The sequence below is a fragment of the Xenopus tropicalis genome, chromosome 2 (genome assembly GCF_000004195.4).
Source record: "Xenopus tropicalis strain Nigerian chromosome 2, UCB_Xtro_10.0, whole genome shotgun sequence".
Taxonomy (NCBI): Eukaryota; Metazoa; Chordata; class Amphibia; order Anura; family Pipidae; genus Xenopus; species Xenopus tropicalis.
In genome coordinates, this window is record NC_030678.2 from 39575238 (window position 1) to 39587267 (window position 12030).

Consider the following 12030-nt stretch of genomic DNA (forward strand, 5'->3'; position numbering starts at 1 on the left):
TTTTCTGATAACAAAAACAACACAATTCAGTTCAAATACGTTACATGAAAAAAAAAAGTAATGAAAACAGGAGGAAGCAGAAAGTGTAAGCTAACCAATACTAATCACACCATTATATAAGCTTTCTCAGTGCAAAAAAGCAAAGTAAAAAACATCCCATTTGTCAAATATGCTTCTGAAAGCCAGCTTAATTGGAACAAAGCATTTGCGTATGCTCAGTCAGTTTAATCCCATTGTTCTTAAACTCTACAGATTTATCTTTTTACAAACTTTTATACAAAGGACATTGATTAAAAGTATATTTTCTTTTGAATGTGTTTCATTTTTCAAGCAAGGGAGAGACTTCGGGTGACCTCAGAGAGTAGAAAAATATAATAGAAAGCAGCAGTGTGTTGAATTGCTACATATTTTCTTACTCATTAAATGTACACACATTCCTATACCTTGCTTGATTCTGTATCCTGTTTATTTAGCACACATTCCCTTCCATCATCTGCACCTTCAATAGGCAGTATTATCTAATGGCCAATGAGCAGGATTGATAGGGCCACTAGTTCTAGCCCCTTTTGATACACACATAAAACCCTAATCCCCATATGTAATAAAAGACACTTTGTTTGCCAGGTGCAGTAACCAATAGCAACCAATAACATGTTTGCTTTCAAACAGGTGACCATGTAATACTATCTGCTTATTGGTTGCTATGGTTTAATGCACGGGGGCAAATTTAGATAACTTTTGTTATATAAACCCATCAGTCTGTTCCAACTGGAGTTAAAGCAAAGGTCTGTCCCATTTATTAATCTTCAAAAGAATGAAGTGTAACATTTTTGAATTGAAATAAATGTTTTAACATCTGACATGATGGCTGATGAAGGATTATAGTCACTAAATCCAGCTTTAAATATATTCTTCTGCTTGATAAATGAACTTTCATATGCCTACAGCTTGCATAGGTAAAACTTTTCTGGCTTTAAAAAAAGGCCTTTCATTTGATTCTACTCTTAACATAAACCTTTTGTTTTTACCACCCATATCTCAGAACCATCCCCTATTTATAAGCAGCATGTCATGATTTATTTTAACTTTTTGTGGATCAGGCATTGCTTCCAAACTCCGTAAAAAGCTTAATTTATTAATATTTGCGTGATTTAATGACATTAAGGGGCAGATTTACTAAAGCTCCATCATTTCTTTTTTTTTTAGGTCAAATTGGAATAAAATTGTTTTCCCAAATGTCTAATATTTACTAAAAAAGAGTCATAAAAGTCGCTGCAAGAAAAGTTGTAAAAAACATAACTTTTTAAATTGCCGCTATGAAAATCCCAATTATCGAATTGTCGCTGCAACAATTAGAAAAAGTTGTGATTTTTTTTTTACAAAACCCAGAAAAAATTAAACACATAGTAAATCTCCGGAAGGTTGCAGAATTTTTTCTCTGCTACTTTTTTTGAAAAGAAATTCAAATCAAGTTAGTAAATGAGCCCCTAAATGTACATTTTAAATATAAAATCTATTTGCATATAACAAAACAAAATTTTTCTAGGTATTTTCTTGTTATCGAATTTTTCACAAAACTTTGAAGTACAGGTATAGGATCCCTTATCCGGAAACTCGTTATCCAGAAAGCTCCGAATTATGGAAAGCCTGTCTCCCATAGACTCCATTTTCATCAAATAATACAGAATTTTAAAACTGATTTCCTTTTTCTCTGTAGTAATAAAACAGTACCTTGTAATTGTTCCCAACTAAGATATAAATAATCCTTATTAGATGCAAAACAATCCTATTGGGTTTATTTCATGTTTTATTGATCTTTTAGTAGACTTAAGGTATGGAGATCCAAATTACGGAAAGATCCCTTATCCGGAATACCCTTGGTCCCGAGCATTCTGGATAGTGGGTCCTATACCTGTATTAATTAAAATATATTATAAACTCTTTCTCCCACTTTTTGAACTAAAATGAATAGTTTTTTTTCAATTAAACATTATGGATGGGAGTACTGGGTTTTCAGTTTTGCATTTCTTACACATGTTACTTAACTTATAGCCTAATTAGAAAAGAACAATCAAGCACTTACCAATCTGTGCCTCTTGGATTGTCAGTTTGTTTTCCGATGGCTCTAGTAGCTTTGGTGGTTTATCTGTCAGAGGCGCTGAAAGAAAAAACAATTCAGTTAAATACATGAATAAAACTTATACAGCCATAAACCTTTTCCTATAACGTTACGATAAACATATATTTGTATCTTTTGTAATGACACAATACATTCATTTTAAGGGGTAGTTCACAAAAGGCCTCCCTTGTAGAGTAAACCCTGAAGGTTTTTCTTAAATGGCTTTTTTCAAAATGCCTTCTATTTACTGTTAGATGCATAGTTCATGTTATGAACAATTTTACTATAATCAGGTTTATGTAAGTAAAAGTTGTTACATTTAATAAGAGAGACCAAACATGTACAGTATATATAGTTTAACACTTATAAAAAAAAATGTTGATAACACTCCGACACATGTAATAAGAATCTTGTTAGGCAGTTAAGAAGGATAATCTCCCTCTTGATCTACAGACAGAGTTCCAATTCAACAATCTTTTCAACAGCTCAATCTATTGTATATCAGCAGATTTACAGACTTGATTTGAACTAGTTCAGTTTGGAATTAAAACAATTAAATGAATCCTTAGAATGTAATGTATATAATAATGTATAAAGTACACTTACATGTCTTGTTTATTATATGCCACAAATGTGCCCTGCAGCCCTATTGCAGCTTGAATGACCCCCATGGCTATATACACACAATATTTACCAATGCTGGGTAACAGTACATTATATATAAATGCATTCAAAGACCTTTTGTTACTGTTCATTTAAATTCCTTTTAGTTATCTGTTATGTTTCATAGCTTTTTGTTTTACTCAGTATACTACTTATTAGTGTTTGATGATGGAGTACAGTATATAGAAGTAAAGCATACCCAAGTGAGTTCCAGCATGTTAGTAAGGAATAGATCAGTCACATGGAATGGTTCATTTAAATTTCATAATGTATTCCAAGTTCTTAGAACAACTGGTTAGGGTTAACAGAGGAAAATACAGAGGGAAGTTTTCCAACTGAAAATGTCTACATTGCTTGTAAAAGAGAGCAGTAACATCTGGTGGTGACAGTCATTTGTTTTAAATACTAAAACATACTCCTGGGAAATACAGCTTTTCAGTGTTCACTGGATTTTTTTCCAGCAATGGATCCAAACAGAGATATGTTGTTGTGCTACATCATTTAAGGGTGCATTTACTAAACTGTTTTTTTCTGGTTGGGCTTTTTGTCACAGAAATTTCAATTTAGTTGCAGAAAAAAAACACTTTTTCCTGATTTATTATGCTACAAAACCACAGATGTCCCATTTACAACTGAAAGATCTTTACTTTATGGTTTTAGAGGTTTTGGGGCTTTTTGGATGCTAGCTTTTGTGTGACGATACGAAAAAGTCATGGTTTTTGTGACTTTTCTGAGACTTCTTTTGTTCATGCTTTTTCAGTTCAGATCTTTTAATAAATAATTGCCATTTGTAGAAAAGACAAACTTATTTTCATGAATGACCGGCATTTATCAAGAAATATGAACTAAAAAAAAACGAGAAAAAGTTGAGTAAAAATTGTGAAAACGTTTGCACTTGTCGCATGATTCTGACTTTTTCACACTAAAGTCAGAATCAAAAATCTGAAAATCTCTAAAGATTTGAAGAAAAGAAAGATCTTCAAGGAAGGGAAGGAATATCTGCCATTGACTTTGACATGACCTCAACATGTTTTAGATGGAGTATTTTTAGATTCGGATTTGTTGCAGTTTTGTTGCATAGTAAATCTTGGAAGAGCTGGCCCCTTAATGTTAATTGTTTTACTTTTTCAGTTCAGAAAAATACATTCTAGATACATTGAAGTGCAATCACCATGTTTTTTCCTACAATGCACCTTTTTCCCCCCAAACTCCAGCATTATTGGGTTTGCAAGTGGGCACTGCCCTAATCCAGTTGCACTTTGCCAGGCTTAATTGCTTGTGCCTTTTGTCACAAACTGGACACAATGGTGCGTAGGTCAAGTTGGTGTCTTTTCTGGTGGTCACCAAACTAACACCTGCGCCTGATTCTTTAGGCCTGAGTGCACTGCTCTGGGAGTGAACCTTGGAGTTATTTGCTGGTCAAGAAGTGCCAGTAGCTCCATGGTTCCCTTGTGTCTAGTAGCACTTGATTTGAAAAGGAAGGTAGGAAGGACTAAGCGGCCAGAGCCAACTCTATGGAAGTAAACAAAGCACATATTGATTTAAGTACCTGCAATAGCGTTGCGGTCATAAATTACCACAAAGGAGTAGTGATGAGCGAACCTGTCCAGTTTTGGTTTGCCATAAAATTCGCAAAACAACCAGAAAAATAGAATTTTCACAGAAGTTTCGAGAAACAATTTGTCAATGGCAAAATGTGGAAATTCGCTGCAAATCTGTGCCTGGTGAAAAATTTGCTCATCACTACAAAGGAGTTTTTTTTAATGGCCTACACAAAGCAGCTCTTAGATATGACCAAGTAAACATGCTACAGATATCCCTACATGATGAAAATCAGGACATTTTTGTATTGATTTAACTTTGTGGTAATAAGTATTGTTGATCATTATGGATTGTTCAAAATTCATTTTCCCACAATGATAAATACTTAATGTAACCATTAGTATCGACTTTGAGAGAGAGCTTAAAAGCTCTAAAAAGTGAATACAGAACATTTACATATATCCCTTCAATAACTTGATATGGGAACAAACTAATCTCATCTAATGTGTAGTGTAATGATGTATAAATTAGAACACAATGAATATGTAATTGTAGGAGAAAAACAGGATGAATCCTATCACATCTATAAATTCACTATATAAAGAATGTGTAAACAAAATAATGACTGAACGCACCAATGAAAAAAAAATGACCTAAATGTCCTTTGACCCCCACCTATATATATATATAAAATAAAATAAAGTTAAAATTGTGCAGCCCATGTATTTTGAAGAATATTAACAAAATATAAATCATTTCATAATAATAACAACACTTTAAAAACCAAGGCCACTTGCTATATATATTGTTTTATCCTGTTTTTTTAAAACCTAGTCAAGAATAGTTCGTGAACGGCCTCATTTGTAACAGTGATTTGAAGGCTGATTTGGATTTCTTTTTCCAGTAAAGAGGATATATAAGCACAAACAGCTTGTAAACAGATTGTAAACGCCTATGTTTTGTGGATTCCCAATCTGTCTAGATGTTTGCCTGAAGGTATATTTCCTTCTATTTACTATCTGACTTACTGCTGTTTGGTGCAGTGATAATAAGAAAAGATGCTTCTCCTATCTAATCAAGTATGCTGCAATGGGTCTATTATTTTGGCCATAGTAAGTACATCAGGAAAAGGGAATTACTTGCTGCTCATAAAGAGTCAGCTTCTTAAATAGATTTTGCAAAGGAAATTTTAAGCAAAAAATATTATCGCATTTATCTTTATGACAAGACAAAATATGAAAGAGAATCATACAAAAATAAAGAAAATAAAGAACAAATATTGTAAGTTACATACAAAACAGGCATTCTAATTAATGTTTGCAGCAGGAACTCACTTGTAACATAGATGTACAGGGAATTCTCTATTTCAAAAGAATTTTACCATCTTTCTTTTATTGCTGTTCTAATGTTGCCTATGTTTAAAATAAACCTAACAATGGTAAATAAGCCATGATGCTTCCTTGGACTATGCATCTGGCATACCAAGCCAAGCTCATTTTCCCATTTAACTGCTATATTGACATGAGATGCAAGTGCCAGATTCATAAATCATGGAGGTGCCATCTGAATTTTGTTCTTAAAATTGCTGTATTAGTTGTCCTGTCTGTGACATCATCAGGGGTGGACAGCTAGAACTGATTTTTTTATGAATGTAGCCTTAAATAAGAACTAAATCCTGAAAATGAATATGGCTAAAAATGTTTTATATTATATACCGTACTTACTCACCAGCCTAAAGTTTCAATATCTCAAAGGCAGCAGTGATAGAGGACGTCAAACTTGTCACTGGGTGTCACCATCTTGGAAAGCTGTGCAACACTTACAATACAGTGGGCTCTGAGCAGCTGTTGAGAAGCTAAGCTTAGGGGTCATCGCAAATTATTAAGCAGAAAATGAGCTTTGTCTCATGTAAGCTGATTATTAAGTTCAATTGCACTGGTTTCTGAGCTGCCACATAGAAATAAGCTGTATTAATTACTAATCAACCTTATATTGTGCGTGTATATATATATATATATATATATATATATATATTCTGTATATAGAGTATATTATGAGTCAGTCCCTACTTTTTGCCCTACTTATTTAAAGTATTTTAGTTTTCCTTTATATTCTTGAAAATGCCGAAGCTAACATTCAACTATTACACTTGCCTAATAAAAGAAACAAAAACCCTACATGAGCAATAGATTGTTGCTATATATTTTTAATTTTTTTGTTTTTTTTCAAATATATATAGGCACTGCAAATTCATCTCTTTAACACAGTGGAGATGGATTTATCACTTCATGTATTACAATCTGCTGTAATATCCTTGACTATATTTCATTGCCTTTAGCAAAACTGAACCAGGAATATATGAGTGATTGGTTAAGCTGCTGCCTGGTATAAAATGCATCTGAAAAAACTGTTGAATTATTGCCACCATGAATTCCAAGAGGTCATCAATACGGCCCATATCCAAATGCTCTCTTTCGCCCTTTTCGCTAAAGCCGGAGTTATTGTAATTTGATATTTGTATATTTTATGTTGGCTAACCAAGTTTCTGAAGGCAGCGTATTTAGAGCATTGCAACCCTAAGGCCTCACAAAGCTAATATCACTTTATGACATCAGGCTTTCTCCAGCAGTTCTGTTGCATTATGTTGTTACATGATCCATCCCATATTCACATTATTGCTTTTCTAACTTATTCTTGTACTTTTTATATTTACTTTTTCAGACATTTTTTTTACCTTACTTCATATATTTTACTGTGTGAATTTTATAAGTATTATATTCTATTTAATTAATAACAGAACATACAATAATAATATAACAAATTTAAAAAAAAACCTACTCTTTGTGACAAATTAGGAAGGCAAAAAAAGTACAAGTGCCCTGTTAACTAGAGCTGAAAATGTACTGGAAATGATGACAATGTTTCAGACACCTGGTGTAAGTGTGCATGGTGACTTATGCTCCAGATATCCTCTTTGTTCCATTAATGAGACAGAAATTGGAAGGCTTTCTGTATGAAGTGGGGTTCATTAGCAACCCTAATGTTCTATCTGAACAGAGAGTTGAATTCATACAATATAAGGCTTCCATAAATTTCTCATACTGTATGAAATATTTAAGTCTGAAATGATAATTTAATAAAAAGAGATAGCACTTTATTTCAGTTTTGAATATAATGATAGAGTACCTCTGCATGTCCAAAATTAAATTCTTAATTGTGTCTAATTTGGGTGTTTATAAAACTGTCCAAAAAATATATATTTCAGCATAATTTTCTTTCATGCACAACAGTATAAAGGAAGGCTGATCTAATAACAACCAATAGGCAAGTATGCCAAACATAATGATAAGGAAGCTACCCACATATTTCTGCAGTACACATTCTTGTAACTATTATACCAGGCAAAAAGGAAATTGTGGCAAAATGCAACAACAGTTATTTACTATGTGTTGCATACGGTAAATATGCTACCTGCCAAACTTACAAGACCCCCACAAATGCTTTAAAATAAAGTTTGTTGAGCATTCACATTATTCCCTCACCTCTTGCGCCATTTTATGCAAAAAGAAAAAAAAATATTTTTATGGAAGACCATTTTCAGAACTAACTAAATCTAACATACGTGTTTTTTATTTAGAAGTGAAAGGGAACCAAGGCAATTCTTAATTAGATACTACCAATGGGCTAAAATGTTGGAAATAGGAAAACTTAGTTTTAGAATAAATCTGTAAGAGGGAAAACATTATGCAGCAAAGCAAATGAAGTGCCAGCTGTGCTCTCCTGTGGTTAGCAGCCACCCCATGAATGTTGCCTAAAGAAGAATGGTTCCTAAAGACACCAAGATGAAGGAAGAAAGACAAGGCAAGTAGACATTAGGTGAGGAATCTTTAGTCAGTGATAAAAAGGCTTTGTATGCCAACAACTCTATGATCTCCAGTACTCCTTGGTTCTGAAACATCCCAATAACATAATAGCTATTGCTGACAATGTCAAGTGGACATTAGGTGAGGAACCTTTAGCCAGTGATAAAAAGGCTTTGTGTGCCAACAATTCTATGATCTGCAGTACTCCTTGGTTCTGAAACATACCAATGACATAATAGCTATTGCTGACAATAGCTTATGCAAGGTAAAACAGTGTAAAATAATACTATAATGTTCGGCTTTTGTCCTGTATAAAATAAATCATGTTGATTAGCTTGGAGCTAAAACTTGCTTTAGAACAACAATGTAGCTTTATAAATAGGCGTTTTACTTTATACCAAATGTTACTTGTTTTTTTGGTACAAAATATTTAACACTTGGTTATAAATATGCCCATTAGCAACAAAAAGGGAGACTGTGCCAGGAGAAGCATAGCTGAAGAATTGAAGGTAATAGCCTGAACACCCAGGGCATCACTACTGACATCTGAACAGTCTTATTGCATATGGCAACTAGCTAATTATAGCAACTGATTCATTGCTTAGTTTGTAACTGTTGCTAAAATGCCCATAGGCTGTAATAAAACTATTTAGTGCCTTGATTTTGCAGGACCATATAGACAAAACTAGTTATCTCTAAAATTCTGCATAATCCAGTTATAACCTCTTAATGTTATATTTATAAATATAATAATAATAATAACACTAATCTAAGCAGCAGATTTATAAAAATATATATGTTTCCTGCAGGATAGCGAGCCTCTAAATCATCAAATTTTATTGAATTAGCTTATAGATTCACTCAAATTTATTAGGCAATTTAAAAGATCAAAAGTGATATTTAACATTGTCCAAGCCTTCCAGGGATTCATTATTTGGGTTCATTATTTCAGGCACCCAAATGAATGTATAAATGTTATTTTCCTTTTCAAATCCTCTATTAACAGGGACCTGGCTTCCTGATTTAAATCTGAACCATTAATTCTAAATCAGTCTGATTCAATGAATTATTTAATTTGATTAATAATAGTTAAAAAAAAATGTTGCAGATCAGTTGGAATTGATCAATCTCAATACCCTTAATAATTATGGGTCAAACCAATATGGTTGGAAAGCATAATCTGCATGATCATTTAAATCCATATTTTCATTGTTTTCATTGTTTAAGTTTGTTCTAGGGATAATGGCATAATTACAATTTTACTTTCCCTTATTACCTCTCTTGAGTTAGCTGAGTTTGTTAACTCAGATAACTACTTTAAACTTAGTAGAATAGTCATTGTGTCTGGGCTAGAATTAGGGGTTGGCAGGTGAGGCACGCCTATGACGCAATGGCAAGGTGCTAGACAGGAACCTCTTCTACCTACCCCTAGTCTGCAATGTCTTTCACCTGCTCACCACACTTCCTGCTCTGTTATCATGCATGCACGTGCCCACACAAGCGGGGGGCGGAGTAGGGGGGCAAGGTGGAGGTGAAGAGTTCATCATATGTGGGTTTCATTGGGAAGAAATCTGAATGCACTTTCTCATTATGACATATTTTTCCTCAACGAATATTTAAACTCATTCATCTTCAAGTACCAACCTTCTTGTCACAGGTATGGTAAATTTGACAGAAAGAGGATTGTATTTGAAGATGAAGATACCTGTAACAGAAATGATACAATCTATCAAAGAATATATTTTCAAAACAAGTCCATCCTATTGATTGACTCCTACAGAATAATATGATTGTCAGGAAATAAACGTCTTCAAGGAACCATCAAAAATTGACATTTTTAAATGAAGAAAAATAGTTTTTCTTCATTACAGCAACGCTCTGCTCAAATACTCATAACCACTTTCCACCAATATCTTGCAAAACATTGGTTTTAGCTAAGGGATTTTGACTACGGTGGTGGTGGTTGTGGCGATGGGGATGATGGTGGACAACTCAGCATAGTAAATGTTAGAATATAGAGACTTTGTCCTGTTTTTCTATAATATGCAGATTAGGAAATAGGGGCTACAAAATTTGCAAAAATCATCCTTCTGTGTCTGACACAGAAATACAAAATTACTTTCAGATCCCTTGAAGACCTTCAGCTAATCAACATAATGTCATTTTACAACACCCACAATTAAAAACCACAAGACCATGGAATGTATTATTAAAATTAATTGCACTCATTAAATGTCAATGAAGTAGTCTTTGTTATCATACATAATCAAAGTATTAGTGACTTTTAATCATCATCGTGTTTTCCTACTTCTAAAATCAAGTCTTTTTCAACATTTCTGTAAAAACATTCAGAAATATAGAAGTATTACTTAAAGTAAATAGGATGAAGGTGAGATCATGTGGCATGGAGAAGATATATTCAGCAGTGTTCAAATGAATCACCAGTATTTTGGGTATTAGAGGCTTCTCCATCTGTGCTAGATTTAATCTAATACCCGGTTTTGTCAAAAATATATCATCCTTTTAACTAAAGGATATTAACTAAAGTAATTAGACCAAATCACTTCACCTTTACTCCCTGTGCCAATCATTGGTGTCACTTAAGGTTTGCCTTTTATTGCATAACTCCTATTCTCCATTTCAAAAACCTACCTACTTCAAACTACTAGAATTGCATGATCTCCTTACTTCTTAGCAAGTTAGTTCACTGGACCAGCTTAAACTTAAACTTCCATCTGTAGTTCATTTGAGGCTCACTTCCACATTCAAGTGTTATACTGTATATTGGTATTTACATTTGTCAGATATTGTGTTATTTTTTGGAGAATTAACAATCGATTCACAAAAAAAGACACTTGTCTGAAGTAAGAAGCGATTTTATTGTCATTATTTATGTTTTGATTACTTGTTTTTGTCTGTTGTGTGTAATATTTTCATTTTGTTATTCAGCCACTCAAACAGTTCAGATGCCCCCTAGAATTAATGTTCATGATATTTTACCTTTGTACTTAAGGACATGTTCAAGATAAAATGCTGTAAACTGAAAGCTATGAGGTGTTTCTTTTTAAAAAAAAAAGTAGAACAACATACTGTATATACCTATTTTTAATTTGTCAAAATGTGTTCTTTACAATAACGGTCAACTTAGAATAAGGGACTGTCAGCCAGAACATGTAGGCAGTAGCTTAAGTGTTAAGCATGAAAATTTATATGCACTATTTGAATTCTGGACTTTATACATGTGATATACCTTGGGTATTTTATGCATATTGGGTATCAATATTAAGGGGCTGATTTACTAACCCACGAATTCGAATCCGAATTGGAAAAATTCCGATTGGAAAACGAACATTTTGCGACTTTTTCGTATTTTTTGCGATTTTTTCGGCGCCTTTACGACTTTTCGGAAATTATCGCGACTTTTTCGTTACCAATACGATTTGCGCGAAAAAACGCGAGTTTTTCGTAGCCATTCCGAAAGTTGCGATTTTTCCGTAGCGTTAAAACTTGCGCGAAAAGTTGCGCTTTTTTCGTAGCGTTAAAACTTAAAAGGCGCGACGTTTTGCGCAAGTTTTAACACTACGAAAAAATCGCAACTTTTTGCGCAAGTTTTAACGCTACAAAAAAATCGCAACTTTCGGAATGGCTACAAAAAACTCGCGTTTTTGCGCAAAAATCGTATTGGTAACGAAAAAGTCGCGATAATTTTCCGAAAAAATCGCAAAATACCGTTCATTACGAAAAAAACGCAATCGGACGCATTCGGCCTGTTCGTGAGTAAGTAAATGGGCCCCTAAGTGTTCAGAAGACTTCAAATATTCAGTGTTTTGTCTTTTTATCTAA

At 33.5% G+C, this 12030-nt stretch overlaps 1 protein-coding gene across 1 annotated transcript in view; it reads right to left on the minus strand.

The window, feature by feature from the left end:
• il1rapl1 (interleukin 1 receptor accessory protein like 1) overlaps positions 1-12030 on the minus strand; it is a 728031-nt gene that overhangs the window by 144721 nt on the left and 571280 nt on the right. The window contains exon 6 of the mRNA XM_031896701.1: positions 2084-2158. Within this exon, the coding sequence (XP_031752561.1) occupies positions 2084-2158 (75 nt within the window). The remainder of the gene's footprint in view (positions 1-2083; positions 2159-12030) is intronic.